The 18,759-nt window shown below is 42.8% G+C and overlaps 1 protein-coding gene across 1 annotated transcript; it reads right to left on the bottom strand.

Annotated features, from left to right (window-relative positions):
- Window positions 1–13,055: 13,055 nt before the first annotated feature.
- On the bottom strand, window positions 13,056–16,610 carry SOSTDC1 (sclerostin domain containing 1). The gene is made up of 2 exons (XM_069859088.1): window positions 16,387–16,610; window positions 13,056–14,381 (listed from the first exon to the last, which is right to left on the bottom strand). Exons 1-2 carry the CDS (start codon window positions 16,595–16,597, stop codon window positions 13,966–13,968), a joined length of 627 nt encoding a protein of 208 aa, XP_069715189.1. The 5' UTR covers window positions 16,598–16,610; the 3' UTR covers window positions 13,056–13,965.
- Window positions 16,611–18,759: the final 2,149 nt, after the last annotated feature.

Genomic DNA, 18,759 nt, shown 5'->3' with positions numbered 1-18,759 from the left:
CCCGCCCCGACCGACCGCGAACCGAAGAAGCCGCGCTGCCCCAGGCCCCGGGCGGGCGCGCGGCCGGGCCCCTGCGGGGGCGCGCGGGGAGGGCGGAGCGGCCTTCGGCCCTTTAAATGCGCGCGGGGGGGGGGGGGGGGGGGGGCGGTTCCACCTCCGCCGCGCGCGCGCGCGCGCGCTGCCTGCGCTCCCGGGGCGGGGGGCCAGACGCGGGAGCGCGCGCGGAGGGCTGTCAGGGGCTGAGGGCTGAGGGCTGTGGGCTGAGGGCTGAGGGGGGCTTTGCACTGCCTGCTATGGGCTGAGCCCTATGGTCTGTGGGCTACAGGCTGCACACTATGGGCTGTGGGCTATGTGGGGCTCTATGGGCCGTAGGCTGTGCCATAAGGTCCAGCAGGTGACCAGCAGGTCCAGGGAGGTTCTCCTCCCTCTGTACTCGGCACTGGTGAGACCGCTCCTCGAATCCTGTGTTCAGTTCTGGGCCCCTCACCACAAGAAGGATGTTGAGGCTCTGGAGCGAGTCCAGAGAAGAGCAACGAAGCTGGTGAAAGGGCTGGAGAACAGGCCTTATGAGGAGCGGCTGAGAGAGCTGGGGGTGTTTAGCCTGGAGAAGAGGAGGCTGAGGGGAGACCTCATTGCTCTCTACAACTCCCTGAAAGGAGGTTGTGGAGAGGAGGGAGCTGGGCTCTTCTCCCAAGGGACAGGGGACAGGACGAGAGGGAATGGCCTCAAGCTCCGCCAGGGGAGGTTTAGGCTAGACGTTAGGAAAAAATTCTTTACAGAAAGGGTCATTGGTCCCTGGCAGAGGCTGCCCAGGGAGGTGGTTGAGTCACCTTCCCTGGAGGTGTTTAAGGCACGGGTGGACGAGGTGCTGAGGGACATGGTTTAGTGTTTGGTAGGAACGGTTGGACTCGGTGATCCAGTGGGTCTCTTCCAACCTGGTTATTCTGTGATTCTGTGATAAGGGCTACAGGCTTTGCACTGTGTGCTGTGGGCTGAGTACTATGGGCTGTGGGCTGTGTGGGGCTATATGGGCCCTAGGCTGTGCCCTAAGGGCTACAGGCTTTGGACTGCTTGCTGTGGGCTGAGCACTATGGGCTGTAGGCTATGTGGGGCTATATGGGCCCTAGCCTGTACCCCATGGGCTGCGGGCTTTGCGCTGCGAGCTATGGGCTGAGCACTATGGGCTGTGGGCTGTGGGCTGTGTGGGGCTATATGGGTGCTAGGCTGTACCCCGTGGGCTACGGGCTTTGCGCTGCGAGCTATGGGCTGAGCACTATGGGATGCACCCTGTGGGCTGCAGGCTGTTTCGGGCTATATGGGCCCTAGGCCCTGTGCGCTACGGGCTTTGCACTGCCTGCTACAGGCTGAGCACTATGGGCTGTGCCCTGTGGTCTGTGGGCTGAGCACCATGGGCTGTGGGCTGTGTGGGTCTGTATGGGCCCTGGGCTGTGCCCCATGGGCTACGGGCTGAGCTCTGTGGGCTGCGGGCTGTACAGGGCTTTGGGTGTGGGCGATGGGGCATGCGCTGTCGGGGATGGAACATGCCGCCGCCGGGTGAGGCAGAGGAGCCAGGGCCCCTGCACGGCTCCCCTTGGGTTCCTCGCGCAGAAAGGGAATCAAGACCTCATGTTTGCAGCCAAGGGGAAGGCGGGTCTGATACCAATAATGCCACCGAAATAAGACTCATTTTTGAGTTTTGAAAAGCAAGCATCCTTTATTACAGTGCTGGATGCTAGGGAGATAATTCCACCAATCATGCATAACGAGACAAGATCTGGTTTCAGAAAATATTTCCCATTTACGTGCATATGCATAACATTTCCCAGAAACCTCATGCATATTTTATTACTGTGTAGGGACTAATTTTAATGTTATTATGAACTTCACAACAGCCAAATCTCCACTAATTGGGACAATACCAGTTCTCTATCTGACCTTACATTCTTTAGATAAGACTATAAATACACAGAAATTATTACAGAAGAAGACAGATCTGTGCAGCATGTATTACACTTAACACAAGGCATTATTGTTTCTCAGGAGAAGAGTGTCTGCAAAAAAAGCCCCACACTATTTGAATACAAGATACCCAAAAAACTGCAGCCTTCAAAAATACAGTTATTTAAATGGGACTTGCCTGAAGTTAGAAAATTGATGAATGGAAATCACATCAGCTTCTACCATGCAGTGAAACATGAGGGCGACCAATGGCAAATGAAGGAAAACATTTTAAATGAAAACATACAGGTACACCTAGATAATAAGTTTCCAGATAATAAGTTTCAAGATAATAAGTTTCTAAAAGCTTCTGTAAGGAACAAATGGATTATTATGGGCATTGAAGGAAATGGGCATGTAAAAAGGAGGAAAACCTCTAGTTTTACAGATTGGTGAAAAGCTTCTGGAATGGAGACCCTTTTCACCAGAGAAAGCATTAGCTAGAAGTTGAAATGCCTTCCTCCCAACAAGTGTTGGCCTCATTGTCTTCAGGACTATTTATCACATGGGATTTTCTTTCAGAAACCCATTGGCTCAGAAATTGGTTTTACCTGTTTCTTTTTGTTTTCAGTGGGTCTTACATTTTCTTTTCTTGGAAAGTATTTCTCTACACCTAGTTCCTTACTGATGGCATACATTTGCCTGTTGTGTGCTTTTGGGGCTTCCAAGTTTGCCCTAACTCTTCCTTTCTGTGAAGACTCTCACACATTCAGCATCACTTCTTCATTATCAGATGTCCAAAATGAATTTTTTTCTTAAGGTAGTCACATCCAGCATCCACAATCATCTTGGATTGCGTAGGTTACATTTTTCTGACTTTTTCTTGCAGCAGGTCTATACAAACGTGTTCATGGCAGGTTGCTCTGCAACATCCCACTTTTTCGTGTTTTTTCCAGTGTGACAAACATTCTGAATTCCTGGCCCAGGAATTCATTTAAGAAACCAGACATTAATCTAGTCAACTGGAGATGGTTTTCCAGGCTTTTTTCTCATTTGAATTATAAGGAACAGAATAAGGTCTTTTTTGTTACCATGGCTCCTCCCACTGTATGGTGGTTCTGAGGGGAAGGTAAGTAGGACGTTCCCAAATGTAAATACAACCTTCAGAACTATGTTTCCCTTCCTTCTTGACGTTATAGTTTTGCACTTCTTCCCTTACTACAACAGTCTGTTGTTCCTAGTATCTTCTTTCTTGCCCAGCCAGCGTTTCCCCACTTCATTTCTTTCGTGTATATAAATTTTTCCTGTGAAGGTTTAAAAGGCAACAGAGACTGAGGGAAGACAATCACATGCCAAAACTGGTTCCGTTCTTGTTCTGAGGTCCATTTGCCTTATTATGCTAGGTAGGTGAAGCTTGATGGGAACAGAAGAAATTATATTTGATGGATTCAGACTTTAGTGTCATCAAATATGTTGCATATTTATGGTGTGATACGTTGAGCCAGCCAAACAGCACTTTGAAGCTGCTTTTGGCCGCATTTGAACATCAGATGGTTCAGAAGTTTTCATTTTTTCCACGGTCCCTATGGAGCCAAAAAGATTCTTGTCTTGTTTTGATAGCACCTGTTAGTTTTTGAAGAAGTCCATTCGTGTAGATTCCTGGGGTCTTGGTTAGCTGAGCTTGTTACTGTTATTTCTCCTATTATTTTTTGTTTTCTTAGATGATGATGCAGAAGTAAGAACATGTTTAATGTCGTTATCAGTTTATGGTGTGTCTCAGCATGAGTTAAAATCAGGATTTTCAGTTTTACATCTTTTTAATATTCATTTGTTAGTAACTGGCAATGAAATACAATAGCATTTTGTGAATACATAATTTGCTTCAATTCAATTAGATTTTACATTTTTTATTGAATCAATCTAATAATTGGGATGCTAGGCATATATGTGCATGCTCACATATACATTTGAAGTGGGGTAAAAAGGAAGTTCACACATATTGGGAGAACAATTTTACGCAGTTTTTAATTGGATAAAGAAAGGCAGAGGCAATGTTTTTTGCCTCAAAGCAAGTAAAGAGCAGGCTAATCCATCATTTCTGTGCAGGGATAGAACATCTGAAACCACAGAAGTAGTTTGCAATTATGCAGTAAACATGCCAATCATATGTTTGAAAAGGTTTCTTTTTCTTTTTTTATATTGATGAAAGAAGATATGTACAAATTGGGATCAAATTACAGAAGTGAAAATTTAACCAGTGGAGAAAAAAAATCATCTGTTTCTATGACTGAAACCTGTAAGAGTATTTCCAGAGAACAATAAGTTATTGCAGTGCTAGAAATCATAGTGGCAGTTTTTTGCGAAAAATGAGTAAAAGTAAATTTTTTTGATTAAAAATTGTAGTTGAGTTTTCTACATATGTGCTATAAATTAACAGAGAAGTTGTCTGTCCCTTTATCAAAGTCATTTCTAAGCTCTTAAAGCAGTTTGGTTTTAATACAAGCAAAATAAGATTAATTTACCTTTTTTTGATCAGCACCAAGTTTCAGTATTGTGTGTTTTAAGGGGAAATGCATACTGTCAAGGAACGTTTGACAAATGGAAGTGAATTGTAAAAGCAAAAGTACCAAAAAAAAGACAATACCTCCTAGTATGAAAGTGGAATTTCTATAAAAGACAGCATAAAGCTAAAATTACTAATGTCTTGAGTGCCATTCTTGCAGCTAATGTGGTAGCTGCAGCATTCTGAGCAGTGATGCAGACTTTTAGCCAGAAGCTTGTGTTTGCAGGATTGTATTTCACTAATTTTATCCAGATATATACTTTATTACTTCAGTGGTGGCAAGCTTTAAAATGAACATCCAGAGCTGTGTGACAGTTTTGTTTTATGCTTGTCATAATCTTTTACTTGTTGTCTGTGACTGAGACCTAATCGACCCTCCACGTAGTCCTCTTGGACTGATTTACATCTTCACTGATTCGGTATTTGTTGCACAGCAACTGCCTCAGAGTATTTGCTCTGCGGCTGCAGTGGTTCCCAAGTCAGCCTCATGTCATAGCGAACACAGCTTAGGGCAGTATAATAGGTAGTGGAATGTTGAAAAAAGCAAATCTGTTTTCCTTCCAAATCATAATAAACACCTTTGGGGAAACCTTATCTTATTAAATATTAGCCTATTTTTATGTTTGTATTTTTACAAATATGATTGCAAAGGGTTATTTCTTGCTCTGAGGTTCTTTGATGAAAGGTGCTATAAATGTGTGGAATACTTACATGAAGTGTTGTGCTGTTGATTTGCGCCTATTGCCATGTGGATCTGAGATCAAAAGAGCATGTATTCAGCAAGGGAGTTACGCACATGCTTAACTTAAATGATGTAAATAGTTGACTAGCAAATATCAAAGAGCACTGACATGCCTAATATACAGTGTGCATAGAATCACCTATAAATTATATTATGTATTGCCTTCATATGCAATTCTGCAAAATATTTCTGAGGTATGGGTTTAGTTTTTGAGAAAATAGTGTAATGAGCTGTAAATTTTAGTTAATGAAGTAGAAGTGTTCCATGTTTTTTATTTTGTTAATAGTTGAGGGCTAAATAGGGAATATGAATGCTACAAATGTAAGTGTGATGGAAAAGGAGTGTTTCTATAGTTGCATGTCATTGTAGGTTAGCATTGAACCGCATGTTGAGTTTCACCTGTATCATGTGTTTTATGTCACACCTTTGGCATTGTTTTACATTATTTTGGTTGATAAATTTCTTCTAGAGTCTATGAATGCTAAATACACAGAGGAAGCATCTTGCTTATATTCTGAGCAAGTGCTTGAGAAAAAAATTCACAGAGGTTTAATTTGATGTTTGACACATCTTTAAACTTCACCCTAAAATGCTATATTCTCCCTGGAGAGCATTTGCATTCTGTACTCCATGATCCCTTAGGCTGTTCTTTTGGGGTATGAGAGGTTAATTCAGAATTAATGAGTATTTTGTATTCACAATATAAAAATTAAAAATTTAAAGGTAAGAGAATTAAGTAAGCCCCATAGGCTCTAATCCAGTAATTCATGAGAATAAGAGTTCCTGACTGCAGCAGTTTTTGTGAAATTCAGAAAGGTTAACGACTTGAAAATAGTCTTCTACTGCTTTGGGGAGTGCTTTGGCAGGTAGGTGATGAGATGGAGGCCTTATATAATTTTTCATTAGAAATGGTTGACTGGTCTTAAACACTTGGTTCTGGGAGGGTCTTCATAGGTTCTAGGTACATTGGTGAGATGTTAAGTAAAGCCAAGGTTGGGTAAGCCTATCTTCTTGGCTTTAACATCACTATTTATTGTGCTGGTTAATAGGAATTGTGTTTGAGGGTGTTATACTGTCACAGTATATGGTGACCCTAACAAAGATTAAGACACGGAAGCTGAAGGACAGAAATCCAAGAGGCTTGTTTCCAATGTCACTGTGATTTAGCAGCCGGTACCAGCCATTAAGGACAGTGCTCTATCATCTCAGTAAAAAGAAGAAAGGTTTAAGTTACTCTTTTCTGACAGACATCACATAGAATGTGAAAAAACTCACCAAACTTAAAGTGATTGAGAGAATCAGTTAACACCAATGTAAATTTGCAGATTTGATATAAATAGGAGTTCAAGCTTTACTATTTATTACTACACTGAATGTATTTCTCCTGTGTCTCTTGTCATGTTAATAATGGTCCTTACTTTTAGAGTGCTAGAAATGTTATTTATTAGTCCCATGTCTGAAGAACGTAGATGAATTCAGTTTGCCGGAGTCCATATAGGAGGGATTCCATCCATCTAAGGTTTTGCTTAACAAACAAAGGCAGGTCCTAGCTACACCATCAGGGATTGAAATTGCAGCAGGTAAGACAAGATATTATCCAACACAAAAAATGGACTTTGTCTTCGTTGTAGATTTGTATGGTACACATTAGACAAAACAATTATGTGCAACTAGTTCATTTTTTCTTCTTCTATTGAATTTTTAGTATTACATTGTAATCTTTGGGGCAGTTTGTAAAGGAAGTGTCTCAAAATGCAGCCTGCCCTGTGGAAAGGTTTGTGAATCTTTTGTCTCTTTCTAAACAATTGATTTATAATTAGCAAAACTTGCAGGAAGACAGTCCCTAAAAACAGTCCTGTTGTAATTCTTTGACTCATCCTTTGGTGGCTTGTCCAGTTCCAGCATGAAAAGGTCAGTCCTTTTATCCTTTTCAGTTTTTAGGAAGACTGATGTTATGGATTTTTCCCAACTGCAGCCAATGTGGCTGCCTCTCTTGCAGCAATTATTGAGAGTCTCAGCCTGTTTATCATATACCACTGAGCAGCCAGTAAAGGTTAACCATTTTCCAATGTACTAATCTAGCTGGATGCAAACCAGCTACTTAATGAAAAATGCTCTGTATCCTGTTCCTGTTTTTCTGAGCAATGCAGTCCAACTCATCTTACTTTAAAAATTCTTCCTGACATTTACCTGTGCCAGTACACTTGTGTTTCCACATACATTTTCTTCACTACTGAACACTTCAGAAAGTGCATTAAGTAATGCATCCTGTTTCTGTGTGTGTTTGTGAACAGAATTGTGGTACAAGTAATGTAAGTGCTGGAAAAAAAATAAAGGGGGGGGCGGGGGGGGGTCATTCAGACATTGTGGGAAACAGGATTTAGATTTTGCCAGAGCCAGAATTTTCCAAGTGGAGGGCAGAAGCAGGCAGATTTGCAAGGGGCTGCAGTATTTGAGTAGATAGAGAGTACTGCATTCTTAAGTTAACATTTGATTAACCTGAGGAGGTTCTGTGGGCAACACTCTACCTGTATTCCTAATCGCCTTGTTCACAAAATAAGATTATTGTAATTTTATAGGGGTAACACTGAGAAGGAATCTCAGTTATGTAGGTTATTGTTATGTAGGTTGCAAGCAGGATTTTTAGCCAAATTCTTCAACAAGGAAGTCCAGGTGTGTGGTAGACTGATAACTCAAAGAAACCTGCGTGTGACCCTTTTCAGCTTAGGCACTATTCTGTCACCTCAGAGAGAGGAGGCTGTGGTCACCCACCAGAAGATATGACAATATGAGTTTTTGTGAAGATGTCAGATTCTGAAGTCTCCCTGACTTGCCCTGGTTCTTTGTGGAATGTTTGGATGGTACAGAGTCATTGAGCTGTGCATTATTCCCTTTGCATGAAAAGAGAAGGCACAGAGGCAGTCAGGAATGGTTATCTACCATGTGAATTTAGACTTGGCGGTCTATTAAATCCCAAAGGTAGCGTGTGCATTGACTAACATTTGGTCTGGCAATCTTCAGGCAGAACAAGTCTTTTGAAGTCTCATGAAAAGTTGTGATGATCAGAAGAAAATTAAGGACATACAGCATATGCTGTCCTCCATAAGTCGTCATGTTTAATTTTTTTTGATACATTTTCTCTCGTTTCTCCTCTTCTAGACCCACCCAGAATCAGACATTTCAATATCTGAAAAGAGTGCAGTGCAACGATACAACCTGTTCCCCACTGCTATAAGTTGTTCTGGCTACCGTCCTAAAAATTCCAATGAAAATGCACAAAAGCAAAAGTTTCAGCACGAGTTTTCAAGGGGAAAAAAAAAAAAAAGAGTGGTTCTTGCTAAAACCAACATTTTTGCAGCTTTACATTTTAGAAACACTCACACTTCTGTTCTCCATCCCAGCTTAATGGCCATAGGGAATCAAAAAGAGCTTTCTTCAACCCATCCCAAAAATAAATGAGTGAATAAATAAGTAAATAAATAAAATAATAATCTAACAAGCATAGCTGTTTAAACTTGCTTCAGCTGCAATTAAAACAAAGTCCTTAGACCTTCTTCCTCATCTCTCCGCTGTCTTATATGGAATAACTTTAATGAATACACTTGATTAGCCCTTCTTTAGCCCACCTCGGGACTGGACGTCACAGATTGTTTTATGCTTTTATTAGGCTTCTTTGCAATTTCCTCAGCAAGTGACTTTTCACTGGGACTGAAAAAACAACTCAAATGTAGAACTCCTAGGTCAAGTCAGAGCATGACTTTTCCTCTCAGTAGTCAAAATTTTAAAATTATGCATCCAGTCATTCTAAAAAGAGATTTAAACTATTTCTGCATCAAAAAACAAGTGTGCTCTAGTAAGTATAGTTCGAAACACTTACAATGAGACAATTGCACACTATTGTCCAACCACTAAAGCAGAGTAGGGGACAAGAAATAGACAAAGTAGTCAGCAAAACATTTTTATGTGATTTAATAATATTTTTTTACATAAGTAGATAGTAACAAATGTCACTTGTCACTTTTTGATAGCAGTTGTCTTTGAAGTTTAATAAACAAAACTATATTATTGTTGCAGTGTATTCTGACTCAGGCCTCTTTTCCAGGGAGATGATTTTTTCCTTCTCTTTTACATTCAGGAGGTATAATATTCCATAAATTAAAGTCAGTGGCCCTGATTTTCATTCATAATAAGACATCATCTGTATTTCTTTATGGTTGTATAGAGGCATTAAGAAAGCCTGAAATCCAGCTAGGTAATATTCCGCAACCTCATTCACTATAATATGTTGTCAAACCAAAGTAAGTAAATTAAATAAAAACAAAGTCCTAAAATGGAATTACAGCCCAGTATTTGTAGAGATTTTTCTCAGCAATTAGTAGAGACTAGTTATTTTCATGGCATATAGTTTGATGAGTGTTAATTAAGAATGAAGAGTATTTTCTTGTCATGGAAGTACTGTGCAAGGTAGATGTTTGAATATTAACTCAGTGGTAGGTGGTATCACCTGTAAATCACACTTCTCTAGTGTGTCAGTCCATGTAACTCACACACTGAGTGAGCTGAAAGGCTGGATGTCTTTCAGAAAGATCCATGGGCAGGCTTTTAGTTGTGAGGGTGATGTTCAGGCAAAATTAACAAATACAGTGACAGAATGTCTGCTTAACTCATAAATCTCTAGAGAATTTTCAGTTCTAGCCTGGAGCGATGTTTATATGTATGTCAATGAACTTAAAACCAAAGCCCTTGCGTGGCCTGCGGGAAAGGAAATGCATCATGAGAACAGGATACCTTCCAACACTAAGGATTCCTTATAATTTTCCACTGAACACCTCCAGGTTAATACTGTAGCAACAAGACCCTAAGGGTGGAATGTGATGAACAGTCCTTTCTTGATTAATGCCGTACTTCTTCAGGAAGAACATAAAGGTCAAGGTTAGGGGGACCACAGTGATCTACGAGTAGGAATCTGTTGGATATTTTGAAAGGTGTTATTCAAATATCTGCTTAATTTCCAAATAAATGACTGAACTTGGATTGAGTGGTTTTGATTCTGAGGCTGAGGAGAGCGCAATGGATTTGTTACTATTACTGAAAAAAAGGAACAAATAAACTTCTCAAAGTGCCTTTCTAGTCTAGTCTGCAAGTATCGTGCCCTTTTGATTTCCACAGCCAATAATGTCTTAACAACACATGCTGTCTACCACTGCCCCTATGCAGCGCGCCTCTGAGTGCTGCCGTGCTCCCAAAACAACCAGCACTTAGCTAGGTTTGTTTCTAGTGATGTTTAAGGAAAATTTATTTCTGTTCATGATAAAGCAACTTACCCCTTAGGCAGGAGCAGTTTTCACCAACTTGAATGAAATGAAATAATGATGGCAGACGAATGGGTTATTTCTAATTTATTCACTTTATTTTTTCTAACAAAGCATATATGAGAATTTCTTATTAGGTTCTTTTAAGATGTTTGAAATGTTTTTCAAGAAGCCCCTAGACCTGGTGATCAGCCCATATGATAGGATATTATTGAGAAAGTCAACTTCTATATATTCTTAATGTAATAAATCTGGACTATCTAGTGGTCTAATTTGTGTAAAAACTTATCTGATCCGCCTCTACATTGTACTTTTCCAAAACAGTTACGTGTTTCTTGTATCTATCTGGCTTAATATTTCAGGTGAAAACTAAGAAAAGTCTAGCCTGTTTGTCTTTCCTTTTTAACTCTGAAACAAACATAAGAAGATGTATCATATTTAAAATTATTTCATTTTAAGTAGTACCAGTTATTTCATTGAGTCTTTGAAAAGCTTTGGTGAGATTCTCCACTGTAGATACAAGAGCAATGGCCCGTATCCTACCCACTGCTACTTTACACGTTGGAGACTCTCCATATAGGAAAAATAGTTGGATGTACTCATAGAATGCCTTGTGTCTGGATTCTTGGATAGACTCCTGTGAGTTCACATGTAACAGGATGAAACAGAAGACAGATTGTATAGGCCAGGTTAAAGCATTCAGAGCTAGGAGATGAGTCACAGCGAGTAAGGTTATTCCTTAAAAAACTTCGAGCTTAACGTATTTCTAACACTGTTTTCCTGCAGTTCTCCCCCATAAAAGGTCAAAGTCATGTCCAAAGAAGAAATCATGGCTTACTCAGGTGAAACTTATTTTAGAGACTTAATGATGTGTGACAAAGTTAACTTGCTGCTGATGGACAAAGCTCCTACTGGCTTCCCTCATGTTCCCTCAGAAATGCCAGACGTAGAGATGGGTCCCATGGTCTTTCTCTAGCACGTCCAGCAAAATGTTCCCCTTCAGGCAGTTCTGTGTGAAAACGCAAAGTAGGCGTTATGGCTATTGCTAAATGCAAATTTCTATTAAATGTACGTATTGTTCTTAGTCAAACTTCAGTGACTGAAGAGTCCTGAGCAAGCAAAGCTGTGTGGGTTTTTTCACCATTCTTATTTCTGGGAGTCAAACAGAACAGGCAGGGCAACTTAACTGATGCGTGGTGACTATTGGCTTTGAAAATAATTTTGGTTAAATTTCCATCCATTATCTCAATCTTTTGTGCTTTTATCATCTTGAAGAAGTAGCTGGAGAACAATTTAAAAATGGATAGATGTTTGACATTTGGAAATAATCTTTCTCTCATAAAATGGATTGAATGAGACTATAATGTCTGTTAAAATAAGAAACTAGCGTATCTGGACCGGACTGATATGCCCAGGGGCAATGTCATGTCTCCTCTCTCCCTGCAACCGGCTTTATTCATTGCCTGTTCTCTTCAGCTTAAAAGAAGCACATTTAAGATCAGACAATTCAAGTATAGATGGTCTCTGACCTCATCATTCTGATATTTTCACAATCGCAGAGCCAAACTTGAAACAACTAGTTCATTAGTGCAATGTTATCTAACTGCACTGCTATGAACATCACATAAAAATGAAAAATATATATATGTGTATGTCTTTCTTACTTATAGCAGGTATTAAAGAGAAATGTGAAATTAGCTTTAAGGAGAAATCACTAAGTTTGGTCGATAAAATTTGGGATTCAGTAAGTTGAGCAGTAGCAGTGGTTTTCAAGCAGTTCTACATTAAGGACCAAGAAACATCTCTGCCAGGGACTTCATGATGGATCTTATGGAATTAAGGTGCAGAGCAGAATGATTTAAGGAGACGGTCAAAGAGAACATATGTGAGACCTTATCAGGAAAGACTTTTCATTACTCTCTTCTTGTGAAATCTTTTCTTTGGGTGCAAATGGGTTATAAAAGTTAATGATTTAAGAACAGCAGAATCCCATGATCAAATCTTGCCCATAGTATTTCAATAGAAAGATTAAGAACAGGTGAGTCAGGGACTGTGTTGAAGGCTAGATAGCTTAATATATATTTCCTGATACGTTCTATAAGATTTGTGGATAATGTGCAGGAATTTATTGGCTTTATGGGAAAGATGAAAACTGCATGTTATTCTTAGCATTAGTCCTTGACTTGATCATCTCTAATGAAAAGAAAAAGAAAAAATTGTAGTGTCTTACTAGCTTGTAAAACTTCCCAAAATACACCACTTCTGAAATGTACAATTTGAGATTTGTTAAATAAGAACCTGACTTGGGCCACTAATAAGCACCATCTGTTAAATGGCCATATAAGATTTTTTCATCCAAAAGGAATCCACAGAAAGATTGTTTTAATGCCAAATATCATGGATAGATTTTTTTATACCAAATATTGTGCTCCCACTTTTTAAGATTAAGTGTTGCAACTGATTAAATGTTGTGCATCTTCATACATGGTGCCAGACAATACAGTTTTTAGCAGTGTTTATTTTTTTTTAAAAAAAAAACAACAAACCTTTTGAAAGGAATTCACCATATCTGTCTTTTGATTGCACACCTTTCAACAAAAATTATACAGAGTGGAGAATGAAAAAAAAAAACCAACAATTTTTATGTTGCTACTTGAAAATAACACCTAAGTCTATGAATGTTCAAAATGAAAATATATTTATCAAGAATGCTAACATGTCTATTTTACATTATCTACAAAATGTATGTTCTAATCCAGCCACAAATCATAGGAAAATACTTTGATACATGAGAAAGGCTATAAACATAAGAACATTTGGGAGGGAAATAACACACGTAAAAGCTCATTAAATAATTACAACAACAAATAAATAGTTTGTTCAGCTTTACTTTTTGATTGCTGCCATGCATATTTTAATTTTTGGTATACTGAGATGTGAGAAAGGTCAGCATGCAAGGCATTTTTTTAGAATGAATCTGAAAGCAGGTAGTAGGTGTACTTTTAAGCTGTTGTCAGAATTCATAAAGCATGATATAGAAGGCAATAGATGTGATAACTGTTTTCATGAAAACACACAGCAAAGCATCTTTTTACAAAATAGACTTCAGTGAAAGTTCGTGGCAAACTTTCTTTGCCTCCATGGCTGGAGAAAATGTAAAAGTTCATCATGTGGGTTTGGAAGGCTTGTGTTGTTCCCCATCTTGAGCATTAGGAAAATCACCCCAAAGGTCCATATGCTGAGAATGCCCCTTTTGAATCTGGCCAAAGCAAGAAGCATGTGGTGTCAGCTGAGAACACAGCAGTGGCAGACTTGTCTTTAAGCAGTCAGAATGGTAAAGCAGATGGTTACAGGTGAGTTCAATTTTGGCACAAGGAGAGGGAGACGAGAGAGGAAAGGGTGTCTGACTTCTAACTTGTACTGTGTTTGCTGGCTTTACTGGCTCTTTTCCTCTCTTTGTGGTGCTGGATAGGTTTTGCTTGAGAGGTTCCCTCAAAGTTGTGGCTGGACTCATTGTGCTGCCTGGTGTATCTCTTGCACTTGCAGGCTGTGACCACAGTTATTTTGTAGGTTCTTATACTTCCATCTTGGCACTGAAGCTGGATCCTTTGGGTGCGAGTTTTGTCATTGACACATCTCCACTCTTGCGAGCTCCGCCTGCTCCAGTACTTGGTTCCGTAACCTCCTCCAATCCAGTTGGGGAGCAGCGGCAGAGGGAGGCACTCACCAGCACACACCAGTTCCTTCAGTGGGTTGATGCTGGTGCACTGGCCGTCTGAAATGTACTTGGTGGATCTCAGTTCCCGGCAGCCGACTTGAACACGATCTGCAGAAGGCACGGAACAATATACACTGAATTTCAGAATGGAGAGATTCCCTTAGCCAGTCATGTTCACGTTAACAAGCTGTGTTTTGCAGAAGTTAAAAGTAATCTTTACAGGACATCTCTTTACTGTTGTGTCCCCCGACACAAGGGCCTCAAGCACTGATGGTATCTCTGGGAATTACCGCAGCATAAAGAAATCATAATGATATGCACTTCAGCAGTTGTGGTAGAAGCAGCAATTTTTTTCTCTATCCTTCTTCTCAGGGACATACCTTTTAGAAGAGAAAAAATGCCCCAAGGGAAGAAATGTTTCCTGCTTGTTCTCAGTCTAGGGAATCTGCCCTGTGATGATTACAACAATTATGTTGGATCATTAGCAAGGGGGAAAGTAGTGCTTTGGAAACTGTTTATAAGCTTTGAAATGAATTTCAAATACTATGTTCCTTCTCATTTCACAGTTACAGTGGACCAAGTCTTGCACGAGTGCTGCTGCTCTGAACACAGATACTGCAGAAGCGATAACAACTGAAGTTACCAAGGAATGGAGCTCTGCACACAGAGTTTGAATGATTAGCAGTAACAATTCCAGAGTGGTCGTTTACCCTCGGGGAAACAGCATCTTTGTATCTGTAGAAGTCTTTTATAATATAACTAACAGAGAGGATCATGCAAATTCTCTCAGGCAACTGACACAGAATCAACAGGCAGAGCTTCTCACACAGGCGTGTTTGTACCCGTCTGTATGTGCAGCTCTGCTCCCTGCAATAAACACAACTGTTTATTTCAGTAATTACACTTTGAAATAAACGCCCACAGTGCGCTTAATTTTAATAAGCAATCTTTCCTGGCTATGCTTTCCCTCTTTCTGAAGGACAATTACGGCGCAGATTCTACACACAAAGCAATTAACTAACGCCTTTAAAATAGAAGTAATTACTAGAAACATTTCAGAGTGAATCATAAAAGGCTTTGAAGGTACATCTACATATCACAGCTACAGGCTGCTTCTCTTTCTTCTTGGATTTTTGGACGGCAGTTCTGAACAGGGGCACGGACGGGATGATTTCACCCTGCGCCCAGTGTCTCAGGGTGTCAGAGGGACTAAATCTGCAGAGCGACCCGAGGGGCTGTTCACAGGGTTGTTCTCCTGCCGAATGGACCTGGAGGCAGCTGGTCACAGATTTGATTTTGTCTCCCGTTTTTTATGCCTTTCCTGCCTTTCTCCAGTGACAGCTCACTGACGACGAAGCCTACTGGGCTGCTCCAGCCAGTCATCTCATCATGATGAGATGTTTCCTGAGCACTTAAACCTTTAGAATCATAGAACAACCAGGTTGGAAGAGACCCACTGGATCATCGCATCCAACCGTTCCCATCAATCGCTAACCCATGTCCCTCAGCACCTCGTCCCCCTGTGCCTTAAACCCCTCCAGGGAAGGGGACTCAACCCCCTCCCTGGGCAGCCTCGGACAGGGACCAATGACCCTTTCTGTGAACAATTTTTTCCTAATGTCCAGCCTGACCCTCCCCTGGCGGAGCTTGAGGCCGTTCCCTCTCGTCACTCACAGGAGCTGCCACACCTGGCTTAGCCCAGAGGTGCCGGTGTCGCTTTCTGCCTGCGCTTCCCAGGGCTGGTGCTGGTTTTATCGGGGCACGGTGGGTTGGGGTGCTGCGTGCGCCTCTGCTTGGATTTCTTTCGTTTGCGGGAGGCGGGCAGGGCAGGGAGCGGGTACCTGCAGCCCGCAGGCGCTTCCCAGAGCCCCGGGCATCCCACGACACCCCCGGGAGAGGCTGGGTGCGGACAGGCAGGTTAGAGCAGAGATCACAGGGAAACGACGAGCTGGTCTGTTTACTTTTGCTGGAGGTGCTCAGCAGGTAAGCGCTACAACAGGAAGGAAAACTAAAAGAGCAGGAGCCCAGCGCCGAGGGGGGTTTTATTGCGCCTGAGAGGCGTCCCGGCGCCTCCCCTGCCCGCCCGCTCCCCGCGGCCCCGGGCGCCACTCACCGAGCCGGTCGGGGCCGCGGTGCCGCCCCCCGTGCCGGGCCTGGTTCAAGGAGCTGTTGCTGCTCGGGACGGCGGCTCCGGGCTTCCCCACGTGCGAATAGAGGATCTCCGTGGCGTCGTTCTTGAAGGCCGAGCCGCTCCGGGCGAGGATGCCGGCGAGGAGGACGCCGCAGAGCGGGATGGAGGCGAGCGGGATGGAGGCGAGCGCCATGGCCGCTTCGCTCCCCGCGTCCCTGCGGCTCGGGGCGAGCGCTTCGCTGCGGCTGGGCAGCTCCGGGTTTGCTCGGCGGCGTTTGCTTTATATACTCGGCGAGGCTTGGCAGTCATTCAGGTGTAAAGTTGGGGAATAGCTTCAGAATGAAAACCCACAGCGGGGGTGGGAGCCCTCCGTGAGGCCTCTGGCCAATGGGCGAGGGCGCCGCGGCGGGGCGGGGCCACAGGCCGCCCTGAGGGAGCCCGGCGGGGGGCTGGCGGCGGGCCGGCCGCCCTCGGGCTCCGCGGAGCCGCCTTCGGGCTCCGCTCTAGCGCGCTGCAGGGTCCGGGGTTCGTGTGACTTGACCGACACGGAGTCACAACCGCCCTCGTCGCTCCTCTTGAGCAAAGTCACCCCCCTTCCTCACAAACGGAGCGTCGGGAGAGCCTGTCAGCCCTGCGGGAGTGGATGGAACTCGCAGGAGGCTGCTGCGTGCACGAACAACGCCTGCTCTGTGCCAAGATCGCTTTAAAAAACTATAGAATCACAGAATCACCAGGTTGGAAGAGACCCACCGGATCATCGAGTCCAACCATTCCCATCAATCACTAACCCATGTCCCTCAGCACCTCGTCCACCCGTGCCTTAAACCCCTCCAGGGAAGGGGACTCAACCCCCTCCCTGGGCAGCCTCTGCCAGGGACCAATGACCCTTTCTGTAAAGAATTTTTTCCTAATGTCCAGCCTAAATCTCCCCTGGCGGAGAGAATTATGAATAATGAATTATGAATAATTTAAAGCTGCCTCTAGATGCTTTAAATGATGCTGCTTTGATCAACAAGGAGCACTGCTCTAGAAGCTGCTTGTTTTAGGGGAATATTCTCTCCCTGCTGTGCAGAGCTACAAGTACATATTTCTGCATCGCCCTGCATGAAAAGCATCTCCTCTAGGCTCCTCAGTACAAACGTATTCACAGTCATAGAATCATAGAATCATAGAATCACTAGGTTGGAAGAGACCCACCAGAACATCGAGTCCAACCATTCCCATCAATCACTAACCCATGTCCCTCAGCACCTCGTCCACCCGTGCCTTAAACCCCTCCAGGGAAGGGGACTCAACCCCCTCCCTGGGCAGCCTCTGCCAGGGACCAATGACCCTTTCTGGGAAAAACTTTTTCCTAACGTCCAGCCTAAACCTCCCCTGGCGGAGCTTGAGGCCATTCCCTCTCATCCTGTCCCCTGTCCCTTGGGAGAAGAGCCCAGCTCCCTCCTCTCCACAACCTCCTTTCAGGTAGTTGTAGAGAGCAATGAGGTCTCCCCTCAGCCTCCTCTTCTCCAGGATAAACACCCCCAGCTCTCTCAGCTGCTCCTCTTCTTCTCCAGCCCCCTCACCAGCTTCGTTGCTCTTCTCTGGACTCGCTCCAGAGCCTCAACATCCTTCTTGTGGTGGCTACAGTCGTAGCCTCTCGCTATGCTCATTCACCAAACTTCTCTTTTTTTTTTAGTTTTGCACATTGCCTAGAGCATTCTTATATTTTTAATATATTATTTTGTGTGATAAAGGAAACAAAGGTGAAAGAACAGTCCCTGTTTTGACACGCTGTTTTACTGCATCACACACTTAGTTGATTTTACATAAAATGACATGGCTCAAATCCAAACGCTAATGGAATCGGGATGGTGTCAGTAGGCTAGTGCTTGTCTCCCTCGTGGTGAATGCTCTATAGATTTTTATTATAAATAAAATAACGATGATCACCAGTTAAAGCTATAGTGTTCTAATTAAAAGGAAACCTTTCTCCTGGGAAAAAGCGCAACCACATTACGTGAAGATTAGACTCCATTCTCACTTACAGTCTTTGAAAATGAGTTGATATCCATAGAGCATCCTGGATTTTATTTGAAAGCAGAATGGAAGTGGAACACATCTCAGTTACCTCTATTGCCTGTCATTCAGACAAGACGACTGTCTCATCCTAGTCACAAGCAGATATTTGTCTGAACCAGCAACACTTCCCTCTTGCATCACTAAGAAAGTTACCCTGGATTGCAGCAGGAATGAGGACAAATCCACAGTAACTGCCAAATTGATAACATTTCCTTAAAAGACAGAGGAAAAGGAGGAGTACTGCAAGGTGAAGCGAGTTTTGCTGGCAGGGCTGTGTGTGTGGAAGTTGAG

Source organism: Phaenicophaeus curvirostris, chromosome 6, assembly GCF_032191515.1.
Source record: "Phaenicophaeus curvirostris isolate KB17595 chromosome 6, BPBGC_Pcur_1.0, whole genome shotgun sequence".
Lineage (NCBI taxonomy): Eukaryota > Metazoa > Chordata > Aves > Cuculiformes > Cuculidae > Phaenicophaeus > Phaenicophaeus curvirostris.
Note: the sequence above shows the minus strand (reverse complement) of the source record. Positions and strands in the feature narration are given on the sequence as shown.

Bases quoted from the DNA above. Each gene is read 5' to 3' on its own strand.
- SOSTDC1 (XM_069859088.1), bottom strand. From the start codon at position 16,597: ATGGCGCTCGCCTCCATCCCGCTCGCCTCCATCCCGCTCTGCGGCGTC. The intron at 14,382-16,386 runs GTGAGTGGCGCC...TGCCTTCTGCAG, and splicing joins CCGCGGCCCCGACCGGCTCG to ATCGTGTTCAAGTCGGCTGC.